This window comes from Anarhichas minor, unplaced genomic scaffold (assembly GCF_050575085.1).
Source record: "Anarhichas minor isolate MPS153535 unplaced genomic scaffold, ASM5057508v1 ptg000028l, whole genome shotgun sequence".
NCBI classification, from domain to species: domain Eukaryota; kingdom Metazoa; phylum Chordata; class Actinopteri; order Perciformes; family Anarhichadidae; genus Anarhichas; species Anarhichas minor.
Window position 1 is genome coordinate 14,740,395 of NW_027466474.1, and position 24,253 is coordinate 14,764,647.

General features: G+C 44.9%; 2 protein-coding genes across 2 annotated transcripts; both read right to left on the reverse strand.

Moving 5' to 3' along the window:
* Positions 1-13,300: 13,300 nt before the first annotated feature.
* LOC142962625 (transmembrane protein 182-like) lies at positions 13,301-17,563 on the reverse strand. The gene is made up of 5 exons (XM_076103211.1): positions 17,396-17,563; positions 15,989-16,112; positions 15,576-15,674; positions 14,381-14,518; positions 13,301-14,034 (listed from the first exon to the last, which is right to left on the reverse strand). Exons 1-5 carry the CDS (start codon positions 17,561-17,563, stop codon positions 13,814-13,816), a joined length of 750 nt encoding a protein of 249 aa, XP_075959326.1. The 3' UTR covers positions 13,301-13,813.
* Positions 17,564-18,237: 674 nt separating this feature from the next.
* LOC142963099 (sodium/hydrogen exchanger 2-like) lies at positions 18,238-23,739 on the reverse strand. The gene is made up of 13 exons (XM_076103805.1): positions 23,481-23,739; positions 22,514-22,736; positions 21,321-21,561; positions 20,987-21,237; positions 20,679-20,896; positions 20,365-20,561; positions 20,168-20,257; positions 19,769-19,839; positions 19,436-19,570; positions 19,141-19,237; positions 18,937-19,050; positions 18,637-18,700; positions 18,238-18,434 (listed from the first exon to the last, which is right to left on the reverse strand). Exons 1-13 carry the CDS (start codon positions 23,704-23,706, stop codon positions 18,238-18,240), a joined length of 2,124 nt encoding a protein of 707 aa, XP_075959920.1. The 5' UTR covers positions 23,707-23,739.
* Positions 23,740-24,253: the final 514 nt, after the last annotated feature.

Sequence of the window (24,253 nt, forward strand, 5' to 3'; positions counted from 1 at the left end):
CTCTGCCTCTCCTGGCTGTCGGTGACTCATTCAAATTGTTGGATCTGGATCTCCGTCCCCCAGGAGATTCAGCCTCCCCTCTTCTCTCTCTTTATGCTTCTTACTCCCTTCTGTGGGAATGATGTGCTTCAGTTGTGACATCCACCTGGATTCATCTCTTTCATGTTGACATTATATGTATCAGTTCTGTCATATGGATTGTCTGTGTTGTAATTCAAATATGTTGCTCTTTTCTGTACACACCACTTTTATTGTACGTCTGCCTGAGAGGGAGATCCCTCCTCAGCTGCTCTTCCTAAGGTGTAATTCCATGTTTTTCCTGTTAAACTTTTTTTTTTGGTTACGTTTTTCCTTATCCGTCTAGGGATAGAGGGTGTATGGTGTACAGATTGTAAAGCCCCCATTGGGCAATTTAAATAAAATTGACTTGACTTGGCTGAAATTGCTGTCCACAGACTAAATAGGTCCCACAGAGAACTTTGACTTTTCCCTAATACCTCATTTATGGTTGAATCATGCATTCTGCCTCGTGTGGGTTGTAATGGAAGCTAATGCAGAAAATCATCTGGCTTCTCGTTACAAATTTTTGTCATCCATGTTTTTTGCGTTTAAGCTCCTCTGTATAATAAGTAATTGGCTTTAATAATTAGCTAGATAAGGACTACCGTGGGCTTATGTGGGCTGTTTCTGTATGACACGGATAAGAGTGCTGTGTAAGTCATGTAGTGATACATGCTCGATACCGAACTGAACATTTAATCATTATCTGTGAATGAATATGGAGTGGTTAGTTCACCACACTACTAATCTGTACTTTGTATCTGAATATATGCTGTGCAGTGCTGTTTATATATATATATATATATATAAAAAAGAGTGCTGGTGATAGTTCCAGGGTTAGTTTGTCACCCCCACAGGTAGTTCAACTAAAAAAGACCTGCATGTTTGCACTGTTTTCAGTGTTTTCATCTCAAATCTCTAAGTTACATCCTTAGTTTTCTTATTTCATTGCCAGCTTGACAGAAGAATATGCACCAATCATCCAGACAAATTCCTTGTCTGTGTAAATGTACTTGGCAGTATTTCTGAACCGTGCGCCATAACCTGTAACTTCCTGTCTATGTGATATCTTGCCAAAATATCGCTCACATTAACCCTGACACCTTCACACAGAGAGTCCTTTTTACAGACAAATTTAAAAATAAAAAGCATATGAAAATATTCAGAATGAAAGCCGGCCTTCTTGCTTGGAAACGTACATTAGCTGTTATAATAGAAGCCATATCCTGTCGAAACGCAGTGCAAATCGCATGTTCACTTTTTGTCTGGAGCAAAACCTCATGGAGGAAAAGCCTTTAATGAAAGAATTTCTCAGAGATGTGTGTGGGACGGATGTTAAGCGGGGCACCTCCGAATGTACGGGGGTTAGCTCAACAGCTCAGACCTCCTGTACTCTTTCATGCGGTGACCTATGCAGACTTTGACCCTGTGTGGGTGAAACAGTCAAAGTCCTCGTGGACCCAGATGTCCCCTTGGCTTTTAAAACCGCACAGTCTCTCCTTTACTTTTTCTCCCCTCCTCTTCCTCGCTCGCTCTCCCTCTGGAGACTCAGTGATAACCAGGGTAGACGGGAGGAGGAAAGGGAGCGGAGGAAAGAGGGATGGAGGGATGGAGGGAGGAGGGGGAGCGGCGTTGAGAAGGAGTTGTGATGTCCCGACTCAGGGATATTTAATCCTCTCTGTGAGGGGCGAGCGTCTCTCTCCCTCTGTTTGGCTTTTGGGAGATCAAAGAGGCAGTTCAGATCCTGGCGAGATCGCTCGCTCTCTCCTCCTGAGTGGACCAGAGACTCACACACACACGCACACACACACACACGCTTAAGTACTCGGGGTGACTGGTCGGTGGTGGTAATGAGGCAGTGATTGATGGGATTTTATGCTTCTTTAAGGCACTGTCTTAAAACCACCAGTGTGTAAGTACGCTCCAAGTAAAATCAAATCTGTGTGCAGAAGAGAAACTTGTCTGGTTGATACAGAGAAGAAGACCCACATTTGGCTTCTATCAACAACGTCATGTGATTTCCTCTCGGGGTGAACTTTAGCTTCATCTCCGCAGAGTTAAATTAGTTTAAAAGTTAACTTCGTGCTCCGGCGTGCTCCCACTGTGACTCACAGGCCTCTTCTTTGGGCATGGACGTGATCAAACAAAGAACACCTGGAGCTGCAGTGAGTGCGTTGGTATTTGCATTCATCTGCAGCATATGAACGCACCAAGTGTAATTTGGTTTAAGGCCACGGACATAATGTTAATGTGGATGCATTTGAAAAAGCCATGCCCTTTGTCCCGCTCTGCCCCTCCACCCACACTATGTTGATAATTCATGCAGCAGAGACAGATCGTTTTGAAAGTGCTCTTTGAAATGAAAGCATTAAAAAAATGATGGCCTCGCATTGTGATGTCTTAGGGGAAAGTTGAGGTCGCATGACTGTTACGTGATTTCAGGCGTCTTATTGTCATGCAGTCCACTTTTGAGAAACCTGACACTCCGGTGCACTCCATTCTTAAGATGTGCCATAAAATAGAGGTGACCCTTTAGCCTGCTGGTCTAAGATGTGTAGCGTGTAATCACCTAATCATATGACTTTAACCTCTGCTCTCCATTTGCTCTCATCCTTGCTGTCTTCCCAGAGCTTCTTGCCTGGCAAAATGGCCTCCCCAAATATTCATAAATGGCATAAAGCTGCTGGACCACGGGCCTGATAGAAGGATTGTTAACATTTTTACATTTCTTGATACCTGCAAAACTAATGACAATCCATTTGGCCTCAGCTTTACTTTACGTTCAGTGCGACTGTTCAGTGCGAATGTTAGCATGCTAACATGCTAAACCAAGATGGTGAACATGGTATGTATGATATCTGCTAAACATCAGCAGGTTAACTTTGTTGTTGTGTGTATGTTAGCATGCTTACGTTCACATTTAGCCATAAGCACGGCCTCACAGAGCTGTAGACTATGAAGGCCAATTCATACTTTACGCTTCCACACGACCGCGAGGGTCCGCTTCGGTCCTAGTGATGTAAATTACGTCAACCGCCCATGTTGTGAGGGTCCGTGTGGTCACCAGGTGGAAACATCTGGTTATACCGATTAAACTTGCATTCTCTCTACTGGCAATCAGGGGGCGACTTTCCTAAGTGGAAGTCCCATGCATGTATGAAGGGAACAGCCTGTTCATTCCTATGAAAGTTGCTCAGTGGCGCATGAAGCAAAACAAATTTGACTTTCAGAGTATAAAATTGAGATACAATTACCCGGATCTTTTCCGGAGATCTTCTTGCATTATAGGCCCCAAAGAGCATGCGCACTAGCCTTTCCTTTAACTCCGCCTCCCAGCCCCCTTTCTCATTCCCATGAACGGAGGAAGGCGAATAACTCTGGAATCGGCTAGCAGTGCATTTTACAACTTTTAAAACTAATAACCAAATCCAGAGTTATTTTCCTTCCTTTGTTCATGTGAATGAGCCCCAGGCTGGACCGAGTGCTGGGAGGCGGAGTTAAGGGAAATGCCAGTGCGCTTACTTTATGGGCCCCATAATACAGAAGATCGCTGGAAGAGGTCTGGCTATACTTTCATCTGAATTCTATATTTAGAGGTCAAACGTTGTTTTTCTTCAAGCGCCACTGAGCAACTTTCATAGGAATGAACGGGGCGCCGCCTCCAAAGTGTAACCAAGGCTTTAGTCTTGTTGAAGCACGAAGGTGTGGTCAAGGCAGAACTCCTTCAGGTGACATCTTTGTAAATGGTCCTCTATGTGTTCTGGTTCCCTGCAACGTAACATTTAGCTTAAACACAATAGGGTGAACTTGTTTTGTTCATTCTAATGTCAAGAATTACACTCTCATGGGAGAACACTTGCTCAGTAATCCAATATGGATGAAGCTCAAAACTGATCAAAGCTGATCAGTTTCATCCATAGGCTGATAGGTGGTGGTCTGTAACGTCAGGTGGTAAATCCTACAGACTTGGCTCAGAATTAAATATGTTAAACAACTCTGTGAACGTACTCATCAGAGGAGCAACGCCTCATTGTCGGATGCAATGAATATTTTTCTCATCTAATGCCTGAAATGAGTTTCACCCCCATTGCAGCCTCGCCATGTGTTTATAATATTACTTAAAAGATATTCTCTGAGTCATGAAGTGCAGTACATTTCAGCGCTTTCTGTTTCATCACCCTGGAGGAGTTTGTTAACAGTGGGAGCTATAAACCGTATAGCAGGCGATAACAAAAGTGATGATTCCAATGTTTCCTTTCTATTTGTATTTTAATTTTACACCAATCCCCTGAAATACACACACACACACACACACACACACACACACACACACACACACACACACACGTGCACTTACACACACACAGACACAAATGTAAACCCACGGCTCCCCTGCCACTCGGCTTCTGAGGTTTGCAGGTCTCAGATAGGAAGCCTCTGAAATGGAAAAGAGATAAGAGTAAATAAACAAACAAATACAATAAAACCGAATTTGTGCTGGTTGAGTGCGCACAGAGGGAGAGGGGGAGAGGGAAGCGGAGGGATGGCGCTCCGCGAGGCCCGACGACGAGCCCCACAAAGACGCATTCTCAGTAAAGCAAAGCAAGGTAAATGCCTAAGTGAATTCGTGCAACTTCCATTTATTCAGTGAAATCTGTTGAGACTGTGCACTGATAGAGAGACACCATTTGGCTCTCTAACAATGGAGCTATCGGTTACTGCCCCTGTGTTCCCCTCGATATGATCTCTGTCCATTTTATACAACTGCATTGCCCGAAGAAGAAAAAAAAAGAAAAGGATTTTGATTTCCATCACAATGGTGTTATATGGTGGTGTCAGCTAATTCTCAATGGCATAACAAGCTTTCTTTCTTTCCTCTATCGATACCTTAGCAGGAGGAGAGGCGCTAAACCAAATGTTGTGAGCAGACAGTGGGCCCTTTAAAGCGGTGCCACGTGCTTTGATGCGCGCTCACACCAACGCGCCACTCCAACGGCCTTTCTTCCTAGATGTTGCTTAATTACACTATCATAGTCTGTTAATTACCTTATCAGTGCCGCATGAATCCCATGGTCAGTGTCTGAACGCCATGTATCAAAGTAAAGTGAGCCTCTTTCATCTGGTTTTTTTGGGAGGGTGGTTGGTGGTGATGGTGGTGGTGGTGGCACACAGAGAGCAGGCCCTTCAACAATGTGTTAGACAGAGATTAAAACCATAGAAATAGTAAAGATTGCTTTGGAAATGGTCCCACGTTAAATCACAGTAGGTGCTATTTTTTAGGTGGTCAAAATAGTCAGTAGCAATCTATAAAAAAAAGTGTATTCTACATAAACTATTAGCATTTTCTTATTTTTCTCAAATACAGATGTGCAATGAGGATTGTCTGTTGATGTTGCTCAATGTCAAGTTTATACTTGATCACGTGACGAGACGATACGACATACTGTTAGTTCAGGCACAAAATCTGTCAAGGCCGACCAGCTGAGCACATCTGCAAGCCCAGCGCTCCGCCATAGCATAAAAATAAAGGACAAAAGAGAAAAGAACAGGAGGGTGGACTATCGTGCACTAGGGCCCCCGACAACATAGCTTGCATTGGGGCCTGTCGTACTTATCTTTCGCCACTGTGTCAGTGTAGCACCTCTGGCTGCAGCGCGGGTTGCCAGATACTGTTTGTTCGCTCAGTACAGTCTTTAGCTTTGGTCTCTGTATGAAACCTAGCGACCGCACAGTGACAACAAGACTAGAGAGAAATAATTACCTCACTAAACAACACAAATGGTCGTTTTGGACTTTTCCTTTTGTGTATTGTTTCCACAATCACATAACAGGCTTATTACTGAGCTTTAGAGCAATTGCTCTATTTTTCATTCAACTCAGCTATCTGCTTTCAGGTCTCCTACTAACCTGGCTAACCCTTTCCTTGCTCCAGATAAGAGATGTATCTTTTTTATAACATATTTCCCAAATTGTATGACTTAAACCGTTTACACAGTCACTGACATTCTGCGATAGATTCCCTGTTGCAAAGCAGCAGAACTAAACAGCGTCCATCCAAGTCAAAGAGCAGAGCAGTCGTAGGCGTTTGTGTGAGAGAATCAACTCCAAGCAAATATAACATCTGAATTCACGGTATCTTCTCAGAAATCCATCACCCTCCTATGGTGGTTTGGAATCACGTGGCGACGGCCAACACGTCTCAACTGGCATCTGTATGTTTACCTTGAGAGCGTCTGATGTGTTGCGTATGTGTGGATTTTTATCTCCACGCACAACTCTGGTCGGATGTGGAGACGATAATTAAGAAATAATTGGAGGGGCTAGCTCGAGAGATGTTTCTCAAGCGTGGAAGATGCCTGCCTAAATGTTAATTCCACTCAGAATATGTTAACGTATGCACAGATGTTAATGTAGACTCCAACGTTGGGGCTGTTGTGTTGTGCACCTCAGTGCTTTTTTTCCCAGCGCGCACGTGTTCTCCCCCCTCAGCTCTGCCAGCAGCCTACTGGATCTGTCTACTTGGGGAAAATTTCCATTTTGCAGCTAACTCCGCAGCCTTTTGATGGATACGTCTTGCCGACTTTTATCTCTCGGTGCGTCTGCAAACTAATTAATATTTTTTTCTCACTCGCTCTCTCTCTCTCTTTCTCTCTCTCTCTCTCTCTCTCTCTCTCTCTCTCTCTCTCTCTCTCTCTCTCCCCCCTTCAGGCAAATATTTGTTTCCTCAGAAGTGAGCGTGGGCAAACCTTCCTCATAGCTCCATATGCTGCCAGCTGCCAATCAAGTGGGCTGGAACCCTGAAACTAATCGCAACCCCCTCCTCTCTCCTCTGTCTCCTCTTCCTCTCCTTCAGCAGAAATGAAAGAAGTTGGGGGGGGGGGGGGGGGTTAAAGGAAAATAAAGACAAACAGTGGAGAAGAAGGAAAGCAATGGTTGAGACACAAGCCCAAAGCAGTGTCTCGAGCCACGCTTCCTGCCTGTCTGCGTGCTAAGCTCTTTGTTTTTATTTTACCTCAAATGGATTGTACTGTATCTGTACTGGATTTGGTTTGTTTGTCAGCTACAAGAGTGAACAGTGCATGTAAACAGTGACTTGTGTGCATGTGTGTGTGTCCTAGCCAGGTATTAGTGTGTGTGTGTGTGTGTGTGTGTGTGTGTGTGTGTGCCACAAACACAGCGACTGGACAAAAACAGCTTTACATCCCCCTACAGATCAGCAGCAGGTTGAATGAACAAAAAAAGATGAATGTTGTGTGCTTTATATCAATTAGGCTGCATTTACTGGAGACATCTCTGCCACAGCCGCTGACCTCTAAACCCCAACACACACATGCGCTCTGTGTTGGCTTGGGGGGGACATTTAATTCCTGTATGCTGACCCTAACTTAGCTGATACATAGTTTTACATAATGTCTGCACTGTGCCAGGGTCGGCTGGGCCAACTGTCACCGTAAGACAACATTTCCAAAACCTCTTTTACCCACTTTTTATAGATGGGCCTTATCTATAATGTGAGACGAGACACTTTGTGCGTAAATAAACTTTCCTGACCATTTTTACTGCCATTTCCACATCACCTTATATTATGTTGAATAGAGAAAGCAGCTATTTCAAAGAGATATACATTTGATAAATCACAACTTTGTTTTACGCATGTGCTATTAAAAACATGATGCACATGTTAAATGCTTAATAAATGAGACCAAATGAATTAATTTAAGTGGAATTAACAGGTTCTCTCAGTGTTTTCATTTCCTCCCATCAGCTAAATGTGCAATGTTCGAGATTTTTGGAGCATTTCTATTGCCTCTGAATGGCTCTCGCAGCTAACGGTGCTAACAACGCTAACAGTGCAAACAACGGCAAAGGTGCTGACAGTGTTTACCTGAGGGGGAAGCGGAGGGCGGCTGCTACGCTTCCACACCGCCGCCGTCAGTTTTGACAGACTTACCAGCTGTAATCGCGCGGAGCTGCGGCCGTGAGCTAGTAAGTGGTGCTGCAACAAAAAGAAGAAGCTTGAATTACAACACGCGCAGAGGGACAGCGTAAACTGCACTCTGTTGCTCTATAATCAATGTAAATATAGCATTAGTGTGTGCAATGGGCTCTTTGTTGGGGAGAACTATTTGTCTATATTAGATAGTGTCCATATATAGAGATATGGGGGACATCACACAACTAACATCTGATCACGAACTGTGGACTCAGGGACCACAAGGTCAGCATCTTAGTCTTCAAACCCTGCAAATCACTTTTCAGGGACTTTTTAGACATGACTAAGTTTTAGGTTAGGTCGACTGCTTGTCCAATTTAGTTTGTTCTCCAAAATGGCTCCAGAGATCAGAGATGTGACACAACATCAACCAGTGAGAGGACCAATGACGCACACTTTGGGACGGTCTCTCCTCAAACGCAGTCCTGGTGTTGTACTCGACTGCACACACCAGAAGGTGTAAACAAAGGTAAAGCAAAACTATGTACTGTTTTAAACAATCATTCAAATAGCAGCACTTACTGTCAGTGCAGTGGGTGCCAATACATCCAAAATGTACAGCAGCACCTTGCCATCGCTGTGGTCCTCTTTGGCACCGCTGCCATCTGAACCTCACCAGTCTATAAAATGTAAAGACGCTGTTTTCATTTACTTTACCTCCAGTATGTATTCTCTCAAGACTGCACAACAGTATATTCTACCTTTCCTGTTTTTCAGATACAACATCTTGTGAATGTGCTTATCTATTCAGTTTGAACAAAGTGGTTGACACACAGGAATGTTTGCACAGAGTAAATTACATAATGTCCTCCACTAATAAGTTGACTATTGTATCATGCTTAGTAGAGCCTGCATGTTGTATATATGGCAACCACTGACACACACACACACACACACACACACATCTTTACCGTTTCCCTCCTGCTATCATCAGACGTGTGTAAGTGATCCTGTCTTTGTGAGGTTAATTGAAGGCAGGAGCTCTGACTGTCTGAGACATAATCTGTCTGCATGAACAGTGTGTGTGTGTGTGTGTGTGTGTGTGTGTTGCGAGGGGGGGTTGGAAGGGAGGGCTGTCTCTAATAAGAGCACACTAGTTATTTATACACAAATAGAAAAAGAAACACACAGAAACTCGTCTTTATCCCTCCACCTGCTCCCTCTCTACCACAACCACCCCAAATACAGATTAGGAGTGTGTGTGTGTGTGTGTGTGTATTCCGGGGGGGTCTTGGGGTCGTTCCTGGGGATTTGGAGTGTACAAAAGACACAAAAAAAGCAAGAGTGATGCCATAAGGCCTGCTATTCTCTCATATCAGCTCTTATTATCAGTCATTTTTTTTGACAGGAGAAAAACCTTTATCTGTGTCCGTCTGGCCGTCTCACACACACACACACACACACACACACACACACACACACATACACACACGCACACACACCATGCTTGGGGCTCACACACAAACACACAGAGCAGGTAATAGGCTCACCAGTAGAGTGAGGGGGTTAGAGAAAGAAAGGAAAGAGCTCTCACCAAGTGTATCCCCCTCTTTGACTGGATTAGAGCCCACCAGTATTCAGGCCAGGTGCTCCGGAGGACACGAGGGGTGAGGGGTCCGCGTAGGGTTAATTTGCCCTACCTAGCGTGAGACCACATCCTGCTGCTTGCCGTCTGACACCTCACATACACGGGACCTTTAGCAAATACTGGAAATTAGCAGCGAATAATGGCGCCATGCCTGGAAATACAGATCTGCGCATTACACATCCAAGCACATACATACGACACGCACTCATTAGCCCTAATCAACAAGACGTATGCTCTTTGGGTTCCTTGGGTCTGTTGGGGTTAATTTGCAAACCATTTATTACTTTATTATCGTGTCATGTCTTTATTGACGTGGCGCTCACGATGCCATATGCATAATATTATAACGCCCGTAATTGCTGACACTTCAACTGCAAGATTATTCCTTCCTTAAATGAAGTGATAGTGTGTTTCCATTGTTGTGGATGACAGGGGAGGAGACATAAGAGTTAATTAACTATGATTAGGAAGAGCCACAGTCACTGAACAAGCCGGGGTTCTAGCTCAATACTCGGCTCAGTAATTGCTTCCTTTCCTTTCCTTCACGTTCCTTTCCTTCTACACTCACATGCTCCCTCGTATTCTTTACCCTTGTGTCCCTCCATGCACGGGAGATGTGCCTTTTTGAAGAGGAGAGCTGGAGAGCCCTCTGCTGGCTGATTGGGGGAATTCGGCCTCAGCCATGAATTAAGTGAAGTGGACCGACTGTTAATCGGGAGCATGTTTGAGAAAAATGCAATTTGCATGGATTAACAGCCATCACAAGCACTTGGTCATCAATCCATCCTCCAGATGTAAGGGCTTTGTGGGTTAGACTCAGCAAAGTTACCCAGAAAACTGAGTAAAGCATGTGTCTTGGAACGGGCCGGGGCCTGGACCGTGACCGTTTTCTGTGACTGGTATCAGGTAATGGCCATGGGCGGATTATGAGACAATGGGCCCCTGGACCTAGATATGCAAAAGGCCCCACCGCCTCTCAGACACAGAGACTTTAAAGATCTTAAAAATGTTGTTGCTGTTTTGGGTCTCTCTGTAGCCATTGTGTGTCTCTTTGTTTGGTGTTTAATGTCTCTTTTTGTTCACTTTGTGTTTCTTTGTTGCTGTGTCATGTCTCTTTGTGGTTGTTTTTATGTTTCTTTGTGGTCAATTTGAGTCTTATCCTGGTTGGTATACGTGTCTCTTTTGAGTGACATTTTGTAGGTGAAGACCAGGGGGCCCCTGACACTTTGGGCCCCTGGGCCTGTGCCCTGTAGGCCTGTTCAGAGAGCCAGCATTGCCTGGCCAGTCGTACACTGATAAACGTCCCATCTCCATTAAAGAGCAACGCACAGCTGCCTCCTTAATCTTTGCAATGGGAAGCGTCGGGGACTGTCAGCCATGCAGCGGATAAGACGGTCCCAAACTAGGCTTGTGAGTTAGGAGGAATGTCAGTGACAAGCACACCACTGGCATCTCATTTACCACTGCTGGCCTATCAGTGGCTATGCGTCATAGGCTTGGACTTAGCTGCTGCCAGTCGCTGTCAGTAGTCTTATTTTGGCACTTGTACGACTTCGTAAAGAAACAAAGCATTAAACAGTAACACCCCCCCCCCCCCCTTTTTTTTACTGTTACACTTCCACTGCCGCCTCACATGCTTTCACAGCTTACATCCCAACTGAAATTTCCAATTCCCTTTTCAGTGTCTCAGCAGCAACTGACACGACAACTCCTTTTAGTGTTGACAATTCAACTGTCACTGAAACTCCTTTTAGTGCTTGTACTCCAACTGACACTTTACATCCTTTGAGGTGTTAACTGTCCCTTTTGTACCAATAAAAGTATAAAACTGTTGTTCAACTGAAGTGAGCTCATATATACTGCAATCAGAAAATGTGGCCTTTTTTCCAATTGCAATTGTTCCGTCTCTTGTTTAAAAAAAAAAAAAAAAAAGAGATCCTAATCTTTGTTACTGTTCAGCCAGAAGATGCTGATAAAAGAAAATGAAAATCACAAAAACTTGTTTTTCTCTTTTAGCAGTATCTAGCCATCAAGATAGTTCAACTTTAGGAGCAGAGGTTTAGAGACACTTCTGTAGTCACCTCAGAACAACAGAGGTCAAAGGGATTGCTTTGGTGGCGTTGAGCAATATGAAAAGCAGTGACGTGATCTTTCCATAAACAATGTTCTGGTTACAGTAATACAGATCTTGCTGTCAACAGATAGGGACACAAATGTTATACTTCAATACTTTAAATGAAAATAGTTTGCAGCGATAAGTAAGCGAGTTATTGGAGGACATGCTGCTGTTGACATATTAAACGTCATTTAAATGAACCACAAACCACATTTCATTTCGCTCCATTGTTTTGAGATCAGAGACAGATAGAGAGAAAATGATCCCTCTCCTTGCAGTTTTTTTTCTGTATCTTTAAATGTAAACAGATTAATCTCTCAATCAACTTGCAAATGTCAGATTTTTCAGGTTGAGTTACAGATGTTATTATTTTTGTCTCTATTTTATCTTTCTACTTGGCAACTTTTTTCCGTTTCTTTCTTTCGGGTTCTTCAGAACAGGAGTGGAGTGTTTTCTCGTGGTTGAAATGCTATTTGATTACAACTGAACTCAAACATTAGAATTCCCAGCTTAAAAGATGAGATGAGAAGTTATTCTTTTAGAGGTTTATAGACATATATTTATTGTTTTGTTTACTGAAACACAAACTATTCAACAAACACAAAAAATGAAAGCACACTTTATCACGAAAGCCTCGTTGAGATTAAAACTGTTCAAGTGTCCAAGCCAAGGAAGGCAGCAATCAAGCTGTGGCAGACAAATGACACGAAATGTTCTATATGTCATATATCTGTCATGCTTATCGTGAATTATCATTACAGACATAAGAAAAACATGCTAACTTACCAACAAACAATCGTGTAAAAGACTACAACGTACCAAAATGAGAGGGTATCGGCTGACATCACAGGTAGACTCAGCTGACCTTTAGCACTTGGTGGCTATGGTGCTACATGACAGCATCGCACTGTGAGGTACACTGTCTCAACATAGGTTAGATCTATTTCAATAATTAACACTGGCGTGTTCAGGACAGTTTGATCACAGCATGTGTGTGTGTCTATGTGATTGAACGTGTGTTTTTATGTGTTTGATCAGTGAGGTCTTTGAAGCACCCCCCCGCCCCCCCCCTTAGCACCTCCTGCTCCACAGTAAAGCAGATGAAAGCTGATATGTGCGATTGAGAGTCCACACGCTTGTTTCCACCCGCTGCCCATTCAGACCAATGAAAAAGCAGGATGATGTAATGGTGTAGCGGTTACGATACAATGACAAGTCTGCGCTTCCTATTTAAGGGCGTGGGTCCATTTGTCTGTGTCAATAGATTATCGTATAAATACCGTAAAGTTTGCGTGAACACGTAGGGTGGGACAGAGAAACAGAACAGAGCAAGCGTCAGGATTTCAATGGGGGACTGAAATGTGATTGGGGTGAAGGAGGCAGGTGGCTGGCCTGCTGTACACCAACCAAAACCCACAAACAGCTGTTCATTTCTCAAAGCCCCCTTGTGCCCCCCTACAAGCACCAATTCTCTCTCTGCCTGCCTGCCCCCCCCCCCCCCTCCATCCTCAATGCAAACCCACCGTTTCTGTCTCCAGTCCATCAGGCCATTCTTCCCTCCCACCTCACTCCGCTGCAGCTAGCCTACTTTGATCGTGTGCCAAAATCAGGACAGGGGACACAGCTGGTTCACTCATACAGCTCTCACCTTGCGCTCTATGGACTCACAATTTGTAGCGTTAATAACAAACAAAAAAACAACAAACGTAAATCTGTTGAATGGCAGTCGGATGCCATTCCATATTGATTAAATAAAAAATAATCTTGGCACATCATTAATTGCTCCTTAATGCCGGTATCACACAAACCTATTGTGATAATATTATTCTATAGCAATTAGTGATTTTTATGGAAATAAAGCAAAGAAAGTTACAGAAAACTGAAAACCAGTGTCTCTGACTGTCTCTCTTCACATCCAAAGGGTGGTGCTGTTATATTGATCGTGGCGTTCCAGCCAGTATTTACATGCCACAAGTGTGCTGCTGAGTCCCAGTGCGGGACACAGAAGAAAAAAAAAAGGTCAGTCCTCTCTTCCCCTACAGGCCAGACGGCACGCTCACTTGCTGGCACACAGCGCCCGGCCCACCAGCATGAAGACCATCCCAGAGACGAGCTCCAGAGGCACGCCGGCAGCCGCCACCATGAACGACAGGCCGTAGAGCACGGAAACCTGCGCGCGGGGACACGCCTCTCCTCGCTCCTGCAGGACGTAGCGCTTCACGTCCATCACCTCCATCCACAGCACGTAGAGCAGCAGCGTGAACAGGAACAGGCAGGCTGGGGAGTGACATGAGGAGTATCAGGGACAGACAGATAGAGGCTATCACTGCTGCCGAGTAACACCAGAGGAATGCAGCTCCGACTCATCTCCACTGTTACCACGGCAGCAGTGTTTGAACCCTGCTGTTGTTATAGCGACACTACTGCGCCGGGACATCTGCTGCCCCGTGTGTCGGGTTTTGTGTGTCATGTGTCATGTGACGGGTACCAACAGCTGACAGCAGCAGTGGCTGCAACATGTGTTGGTGTCTGTGCGATCACCTACTCCCCTGAGAGCCTATTTCCAGCTGCAGATGAATACCGTGGTTCTAAACACCACACATGTACACAGACTATGTCTTACCAGCAGCGATGAGGAAAGCACCGCCCAGCTTGTACAGTTTGTGGCTGAAGAAGGGGACACCGCACACCAAGAGGAAGCCTCCAGTTAGAGCTGCCACCAGGCCGAGGATTATCAGCACGGTCCAGAAACCCCGAAACACTGCAAGCGATACAAACAGGCCGCCATCAGAGCAGTCACAGTTCTTGTTGGTGGATATAGCATGGGGCTTTGGATGCTGGCACATGGTTTTGATGCAAATTTGGGCAACCTAACGGGAGTGACATTCTGCATATAAACACATTGTTGGACATTTTGTGAAAGGTAAAGAGAACCTATCAGACCCTCTAAAGCTCACGAACTAACACATTATATCTCATTCGTTGAACACAGAGGTATATGCCGGACTATTTCTTGGTTGGGTGCGGTGACTTCTTTCAAATCAAACAAACACGATGTAACGTGTTAATTGGTGAGATTTGGAGGTGCTGATGGGTGGATTTTGTCACCTGTGGACAGAGACGGGCCAACTGTGTCTCCGTGCTTGCTGTGTTTTTGCTAAGCTAAGGTTGTAGCTACATATTTATATACATGAGAGTCGTGTCAGTCTTATTATCTAACTCTTGAAAAGAAAGTGAATACTTTTGGTGTACTTCCCAAGATCTCAAACTATTCCTTAAAAACACACGCAGTAGTTTTCTTAACTAGATTCTTATTTTTGGCAGTGTAGAGTCTTTAATTTGGGAATGTGTGCGTGCGTGTGTGTCAGTGTGTGTGTGTGTGTGGGTGGGTGGGGGGGGGGGGGGACTTTGACCCATGACCTCAGTATTTCTAAAATTCTAGCTAAGACCTTGACTTGTAAGGATAAGAAATAGGAAATATGAACACCATTTTATTTACATGCTCTTTGAAGCCATGACGATAAACAGCTTCTCACTGTTACTGTTTAAAGTTTGTGATTTGGGAACTTAAGCTTATTTTACTCTCATTCTTATCCTCACTTTAAACAGCCAAGTGTAAACTGAAAAATTGTGTTAAAACTGTAAGTTAGTCATAAATCTGTAATCAACTTGATAGAGATGTGGTGACTGTGGAGTCCATAGCATCCCTTTCATACCCATCAAACCATTCAGTCAGCCGTCATATATGGAAGTTGTACAGTTTGTTTTCCTTTAGTTTGTCACCTGATTGTAAAGACGTGAGAGAGAGAGAGCATTACCTGCTGAAGCATCATAACTTGGATGAGGAACCTGTCCAAGTGCAACGGGCAGAGGGAAGAGGTACCCATGGATGCACACCTTGGATTCTGGCTGGTTTGCTACATGATGAATAAAAAGGTAAAGAGAAAAGTCTTTTAGGTCTGAGGAAGGAAAAAAATAACAGAGTGAAAAAAAAAACAATGTAGAGAAATTTGGAGAAAAGCCCCAAAAAACACCCCACAAACCGAAATAAACGCTCACACATTCTTCGTGCTCTCCTCTATATTTTCTGTCAAATATCCAAATTATAGGCATTTTTCTTTCCTGCACTTGTTAGTATGACAAGCGGACCACACTGCTAAGTATGAGACATGCGACCGCATTGGACAAACTCCAACGAAAACCCTTTGCCTCCTTGGAAAGGCGTACGTACTGAAGAGAGTGGCCAGCGTTGCGTGCGCTGTGGGCTCCACCTGAAACACACATCGCCAGAAGAAGCCCTCGTGGTGCAGAGTGAGCGATGGAGGAGAAGCAGTGACAGCTTCCACTGACTGGATCTAAATGAGAGAGAGAGAGACACATCAGCACGTAAACAGAGAGAGATGGACACTCAGATGTCTGAAGCTGGAAGAACCTTAAATGTCTGTCAGCTTTGTCAACGCGTGTCTGTTAGCCGCTGTGTGTGTGTGTGTGCGATTCTGTGCGTCAGCTGTGCCACGGCGTCAAACGTGGTTCTGATTATGGCCCGCTCGTCCGTGAGGTTTTTTCGAGGGGGGAACTTATGAAACACGCATGAGCGATACTCTCCATTTGCTTGTCAGAAACATGATTGATGGCGCTGAATAACACAAGGCAGCTTTAATCATCCTCTTTTATTGAAAATAAATTGTGCTGTGTGGCGGGGGGGGGGGGGGGGGGGGGGGGGGATCAGCTTTTATAAATATACCCCTTACTTTGCATTTTGTGAACTTTCTCACAAATGTGGCATGGAAGAATAAACTGGGAAATTGAAGGGGCACTCCACCGAGTCCACACACGAGGATCAACTGACTGGTGGCGTACTACTACTGCCTGTGAAAACAGTTGTATGACGGCTCTTGAGGAGCGTTGTCAAGTCTGAGACATTCACCCCAATGATGTCATCAGACTGACAATCCCATCAGCCTCAGCTGTACTTTGTGTTTTGTGCTAATTAGCAAATGCTACCATGCTAAAACACTAAATTAATATATATCTTCTTAACCTCAGCGTGTTAGCAATTCCGTTGTGAGAATGTTAGCATGCTAATTTAGCATTCCGCTTAAAGCACCCATGTGCCCAATTACAGCCTAATGGAGAAATATAGATGTAAAAGCCTGCATTACAAAACGATGCTTTAAAGACATGGGTGTCTAGCAGACATGGATAAAAAGTTGCTATTGGATGCATTATGGGAAGTGTAGGATCCAGTGTTTTGGGAGCTGGACTGTACTTAAAGTCACTTAAGTCAAACTGAAAGTGACTGTGGGATGCCTTGATCTCTGCTGCATTGATTTGGTCCTTTCTCTTTTAAATCTGTTGCTCTTTGAGTCCTCCAACTTTAAAAAGAAGTTACCGAACTAAATTATTTTGGTACCTCTTTAAATATCCTATAGTGGCATCGCGTGCGGTGCACACAGCGTCTGAACAGATTCCACATTGGTCTTTTCGTGGTTCTCACATGTGATGCTGCGACTATTATTATATGCATTTGTTTAGTTGGACGTCACTGCCCGATTGTGACAGCGGTCAGGTTTGCGTTCACTGCATGGGTTGGTGTTAGTGAATATATACGATATGTGCACACATGTATCTGTCCTACCTCAGTCCCATTGGCATCTTTTGTCAGCGTTGTTTGCGTCGGCCATGTATACGGTCCACAGTCGTCACTGGCCACCAGCCAGTAGTCCGTACCAAAGGCGAGGAAGAAACACAGAGTCCCTACAAGCCCAAATATCCCCCCAGCCAAGGTCGCAGCTCCCACCCTCATAACTCCAGCCTAGAAGCGCCTTCACTGTGCTCTTTCCCCTCAGCTTTCAGTCTGCTTCAGGTCAGTTACTCCTCGGCTCCTCACTGGTGTCCACTCTGCCACTCTCTGCCCAGCCCCAGACCTAAAGAAAACAGTCGGCCTCTCCCAGCCACTCCCTGGCATGCTGGGAGCTGTGGGGGGGGGGGGGAAGAAGCTCCAGTAACCGAGGAGGTCAGGCGGGGGGGGATAGGAGTTATTTTAGGAAGCAGTAAGCCTGTCCTTGTCAAATTACCCGTGGGTGTGCTGTGCATTTATGAAGGAAACGAGGTGAGGAGGGATTGGTTTGTGTGTGTGCTCGTAATGTGGACAGCGAGTATCAGCATTTGTGACTTCGAGGTATTTCTGAGGTGGGTGTTACACTTTTGAGCGCCACTTTGAAAATGAATTAGAGCAGAGATGCAAATGACCCTCCAGCAAAGGTGCTCATGAGGTGAAACACGGAGCCGGCAAACACTCAAAATTATGAAACCAGAAGGGGAATTATTTCGTACATTTCAAAAGTTTTAATTGGAAAATATCCATGAAATTGAAAACTTTTAACAACCCAGTCTTGAAACCCACAACTCTATGGCTAAATGAATATGAGGTACTTATCACTTTTGAAATGACTGAATTCACTGGTTTGCATTTCTCCTTCATTGCTGCTTCTCGCTTTCCAGAACAAAGCTGAGTTGTTTCTTTGCCGTTCTACCCGCAGGGGCTTCTTGATGTTGCGGAGAGATGTGCTCCTCTCTGGCAGCGGGAGATTGTGGATCCACTGGTCTTCTGGTCTGAGCTGAAGGCGCTGGGACCGATGAGTCCAGGGGGACAGGCCTCGGGCTCATGGAGCACACTGCCAAGAGAGGAGAGGCTGCAAGTGAGCTCAAGGCCCACAAGGTGAAAGGTCAGGAGGTAGAGAGAGACGAGAGACGATCTTATGACGTGTCTATCTTCTGAGTGTTTGTAGTGAGTACTGGAAGCCTGAGAGGTGAAACAAAACTGCACATTTTGTCTAATATGTGTTTTTTTTTATGCATTTGTGTCTTTCACTTTACCTGTGTGAGACCTGCTGAGTCCTGCTCTCACTCTGCGTGAGCCGTTGAACTCTCCATCCTCCCCCTGTCACAGAAGTAAGATCACACTGTACGGTAATTGGTTGGTTTTGAAAAGATATCCTAAGACGATTAGAAAACATTTTTGTGAGACATTTCTGAGGATAAAATCATTCATGTTTTATAATTACCTAAAACTGGTAACAATATGGAGCATTTTGAAAGAATTTTTCCCCGTAATTAGTTGAAATGTTTGAGGAAATGAGACTGAATGACTTTTGTTTTCATGGATACGTGACCTACCTGTGTATTATTTGTGCTCCTCTCTCCCAGACTCTGGTGCCTGTGAAGAGGCTTCCTTGTTCTGCCCGCGGTGGCGTCCTGGTGCAAAGTGTGTCTGCTGTAAGCTGGTGTCTGCTGGGGTCACAACAAAGCAGTATAGGTGAAGAGTACTATAGCGCACGTTCACTGATCCCTTTTATCAAAACCCCAACGCTGTCAATTTACCTTGTTGTTGAAGCTTTGTAGGTTTCTGGAGAGAATACGCCTGATGCTGTCCATCTCCTCTGGTAAGAGGGGACGGCTGGGGGAGCGAGGGTCCACTCTAAAAGTGAGGCAAAAACTGTGTCGTAAAAACTGATATCTAATCAGTTTTCAGTGGCATGATTGGGGTTTTAAGTAGGAAGATGCCCTGGAATTAACGGGGTAGGCGGAGATATTCTGTAACATTTGACTTTCAAACAGATGCAGTCAACTCTTACGACGAGAGTCGCTGACACAAGGTAAAAATATATGTTCTCACAGTGGGGGTGCCTCCTCGTCTCCCCTCTGCTCCCTTCTCTCCAGCTCCTGGTGAACTCTGAGGATGCTGGAGTGAGCCTGGTGGTCCTCACGGATCAGGAAACGCCGAAGGTACTTCCTGTTGAACTGCTCAAACCTCACGCACACACAAAATAAATATCATTCATTATTCCTGAGTCCTGACTGGGAAATGATCAGGGACTTTTGCATGTGGTATTTTGCTGCCACCTCCTGGTCATTTCAGGTCCTATTTTTTGTGGGCGTGCAAAAACTTTCAGGATAAAACACATGCACACACACATACAAGGTGAAGAAAATGTGAAGAAAAACTAACTTGTCTTTCCAGTAGTGCTGCCCCCAGTAGCCGACCACGTCCTCTATGCCTGCCAGCAGGTGATCAATGAGCTACGAGGAGACACGATGTGAGCATCAGGCATAGATTTCTCTCGCCTCATATCATTTTAGATAATGTGCAAGTAATAGCAAATCATTTAATCTTGGTTTGTTAAAATGTTTTACATTGTTATACTGAAATGTCATATACAAAAAAATTACTATATTTTATAGTACTTTATTACTATAAAAACAGCTGATGTGTAAGTATGTGGCACCTGAATGATTATTTTGATGTCACCTACAATACAACACACTACTGATGCATTACCAGTGCTGTATTCCTTACGGACCATATTGCAGGCTCAGCACCTCGCTGTACCTCGCTGCCATTTCTCACCCTGCTGTGGATCTCCTCGCTGACAGAAGGCAAAGCTTTCTTCTTCCTCTTCACATCCAGCAGCTCTACTAGAGGCTTAATAGTCATCCCCTGGAAACCAGACAAAAACAACTCAACAAATAAAAGAACAAAAGCTTCTATCTGAAAAAAAAACCTTTGTCTTTCATCAAAATTCACAAGTGAAGTTATTCTCCCACCTGTACGAAGACAGTGAAGAGGATGACCACGATGGTGGTTGTGATGAAGAGTCTTTTCTTCGGGAAGTCGTCAATCAGGAAGACGAGGGAAAAGCAGATTGCCCCTCTCATGCCTCCGTAGGCAATAATGAACTGATCTCGAAAGGTCACGGTGTTCCTCCGGAGCGTGTTCACCACAGCAGTCAGCAGGAGAACACCTACAGAGGAAGTAACATTGGTTGATTCCTCTATCCTGACAACTGATAATCAAGCTTCTGGCCAAAAGCATCATTGGTACAAAAGTGAAATATTCAGCAAAGGTTTATTCATTCTACCTGTGGCCCTCCAGACGAGGCAGAGCAGCAGTGTGGAGCAGACGAAGGGCCAGCTCCACATGTGGACATCCTGTATTGTGGACACGCCCAGAAAGATGAAGATGAGGGTTTCACTCACGCTGCTCCACATCTTCAGGAAGTACTGGATGCTGGTGTTGCTGCGCTCGGACACATTAGCCTCCACATACTGCTTCATGGTCACAGCACAAGTCACAATGCTGCAGGAAAAGATGTAATTAAGATTTCACCAAGCTAAATGTTTTCAAAATCATGTTTTGGGGTGTAAGTTGACACTCGGCAGCACTCACGCCACGATACCGGAGAGGTGAAGCATCTCTGAGGTCAGGTAGGACAAGTAGGAGTAGAGGAAGACAAAGAGCGGGGCAATGACTTGGGCTCTGGAGGTGAACCGTGAGGTGAGGGCCGCCACCAGGCCGAAGAAGAGGCCTACAAACAGGCCCCCGAGGCCCACCACCAAAACCCTGCACCCTCCCAGCAACACATCCAGCCCCGACACTGACGGCAGGCGGAGGAAGGACTCAAACAGCCTGTAGAGCACCTGGGAGGAAGAGAGATGCATCATGCACAGTACAGAAGGTATTCTATTTTCTAGACCACCTGGTAAACCACCTCCGCCCTCACCACAGTAACGGCGTCGTTGAGCAGCGACTCTCCAAACACCAGGATGTGAAGCTGCTCGTTCACATGCATCTCCTGGAAGACGGAGAGCACGGCCACGGGGTCGACGGCAGCGATCAGAGAGCCGAACAGCAGGCAGTGGAGCAGAGAGATGTCTCCCAGAGAGCTCGGGGCCAGCAGACACACGGCGTACAGAGACAGGCCGATGCCCAACACGTTCCACAGGGTTCCCAGCACCGCGTACCTGGAGATGTGGGCACAATCAGCAGCTTCGTAGGAAAAAAGGGAAGGATACCGCTCGGCAAGGCGCTCAAGATAACATCAAAGAAACAACGATGACGAGAGTAGTGAAGACTGAACCGAAAGAGTAAAGCTGTGGGTCATAAAAACCAAAGCAATGATATGAAAGATGCAAAAACACTCCAGAGATAAGAGGAACTCCTGAGCAGAGTGATCATTTCTCTACTGTAAGTCACCCCTTTGGTAATGCTAAATGCTAACATACCCATGATAACCCGCTCACAATGACAATGTTAACATTTTGATGTTGTAAGTTTAGTGTGTTAACATGCCAATATGTGAAAATTAGTGCTAAACAAAAAGTACAGTTGAGGCTGTGAACTTTTATTGCTTTTATGGCTTTTATTGCTTTAAGCTCTCTCTTAAAGCTGGGTCCTCATTTGACGCTTCAAAAATGAAACAAGGTCGGAGTAGAGGCGTTTTTGGTACGTGCTCGGCCATTTAAAACAATAGGTGTACTTCAATACATGCGTGTCAGACACTTTCAGTGCGTTTGGGCCTTTTTTGATGTATAATTGTTGAGTATTGTTGTATAGCGTGTGCCATATACCACAGACTTGTGCCAAAGACAACTTTTAATTTTATGTGTACGATAAAGCATAAATAATCTGAGGCATTTTGACCCGGCAGTGACACTAGATGACAAATCGGGGATCAACAAAGAATTATCCTCTGGGATATTTGAATGTCGACACATTTTATTTTCATCTGCTTCTTTCAGGAATCATTGATGCTTTATTATTCAGATGGAAAATGTGTTGCGCATTCTTTACATATGTTGGATTTTTTTCCTGTACTAAAAAATAAAAAACTCAAATAATGTGTGAAAAAGGTATAAGACAAAGTGTATTCTTCCCATCTTGGAAACAGGCCCAGAACATTGAGTGTGTACCTACCAGAGGATGGTGCCGAGGTTCTCAAAGAACAGCCTCCCTGGCAGGAAGTATCCTGCGTCTAAGACGATGGGCGGGAGCAGAAAGAGGAAGAAAGCGTCAGCGCTGAGAGTCGGGGGAGCAGAGTGGCGAACGCCATAGATCACCCCTCCGACCAGGAGGCCCACCATGATGAGGAGACAGCTCTCTGGCACCACTGCTGGGAGGCGACCCGACCAGTGGAAACCTGGAGGTTAGAGACGGAGAAGATAAAAGGCGTCATGCTAATTGGATTCAACCCTGTTTGATTTTTTTGACTGAAAGCACAGATGTGGAGCTCCACCAAAAGCTAATACACACCATATAATATGCACACAGCGGGGTAGTAATGGGATGCTTAAATTAGCTTTATATATTCTATATATAAAGACGACTTCTGACCTGAATGCTGAATGACTTGGTGGGTTTCCTCCAGTAACTTCTAGGTCAACACAGTGTGCCGTGACCGACATTAAAAGCTATTGTACGAGGGAAAGCCTCGTCTTATATTGGTAGGAGAACAAACAATGATCCCATGTCTCTAGATTAGCTTGGCTATATTTTGTATCCATTGCTTATTAAGTGTTAATAAAAATAAACTGTCCTCTTTGAGCGTACCTTAAAGTAAGAACTCCTACCAGTTCTTTGACGTCTAAATGTGTGCCTGCTACGCACAATGTGCAGAGATTGGCAGGTCTGAGAAGGAGGTTCTCTTTGAGATTCTCTGTTTTTGTTTCCTGTGTGCTTTTATATTGTAAATGTGAAATTAAAAAATGATAATGATGTTGGTAAACCACTTGGATTACTGTACTCATACAGTAGTTGGTAAAGTAACTCCTACATGCCGTCACATAACTGTGAAGCAGCTTCAGACAACATCTAACCTCCTCTTATAGTCATCTTATCTGATGTTGGCTTCTCACGAATGAGCATTAGAGCAGTTGAAGCTCACCCAGCTTGGCCAGTGAGGCCAGCATGATCCACAGCACGATCTCAAAGGGAGCCTGCACGTGGTGATAGTCCACGCTGAAAACCCTGAGAGCCATGGGCAGATCCACGGACAGGCTGCCATCGCTGCCGTTGAAGCCCTGCGAGGGGGGCAGGTTCGTCAGGGCCAAACACGCAGGCCAAAACAGACCGGCGGAGAGCAGCGGAGAGAGAGTCCACAGGGCAGCCATCCTGCAGCCATGCTGGGACAAAAAGGGCGAGAGGGAGACGGGGGTTATGGAGATAGGGGGAGGGAGAGCAGCGTATACACACACACAAAACAAAAACTCCACAACTCATACAGCCGCTAATGTGCACAGGAATCCCTGAGCTAGCAATGATATCCAACCAGCAGAACAGGGCTCTACACGCACACCCGCTTAGGCGGAAACATCACTTCCTGAGTGGTTCAGAAGGACGATACATCGTCAGATTACAAATGTATACATAGTTGTAATCACTACAAAATATTTTGGGTTTACAGAAATGTTTATTTAAGGCCTCCAACAGGAAGGGCGGACTACGGACACACACACACACACACACACACTAAATCTCTATGAATGAAACCTACAGCATTCAGCAATGTATTTCAAACAACTTCTCTCCCTAGACCCTGGATTTGGATATGTAAAAACTCCACAAAGGAAAAAGAGTGGAGTCCTCTCCCAGGACAGACATTAAATAGGTGTTCCATACAGAATGGCAAACATTGTGCATGTGTTTGAACTGTGGGAG

What these genes read in the sequence shown, in the direction of transcription:
- LOC142962625 (XM_076103211.1), bottom strand. Translation starts at nt 17,563, where the DNA reads ATGAGGGTGGGAGCTGCGACCTTGGCTGGGGGGATATTTGGGCTTGTA. An exon ending in AAGATGCCAATGGGACTGAG is followed by an intron (nt 16,113 to 17,395) that starts GTAGGACAGATA and finishes TCTCTCATTTAG; the next exon opens with ATCCAGTCAGTGGAAGCTGT. An exon ending in TGCTTTCCTCATCGCTGCTG is followed by an intron (nt 14,035 to 14,380) that starts GTAAGACATAGT and finishes GTCACTCCCCAG; the next exon opens with CCTGCCTGTTCCTGTTCACG.
- LOC142963099 (XM_076103805.1), bottom strand. Translation starts at nt 23,706, where the DNA reads ATGGCTGCCCTGTGGACTCTCTCTCCGCTGCTCTCCGCCGGTCTGTTT. An exon ending in CACCTCTCCGGTATCGTGGC is followed by an intron (nt 20,897 to 20,986) that starts GTGAGTGCTGCC and finishes CTTTTCCTGCAG; the next exon opens with CATTGTGACTTGTGCTGTGA. An exon ending in TCTTCACTGTCTTCGTACAG is followed by an intron (nt 20,258 to 20,364) that starts GTGGGAGAATAA and finishes TCTGGTTTCCAG; the next exon opens with GGGATGACTATTAAGCCTCT.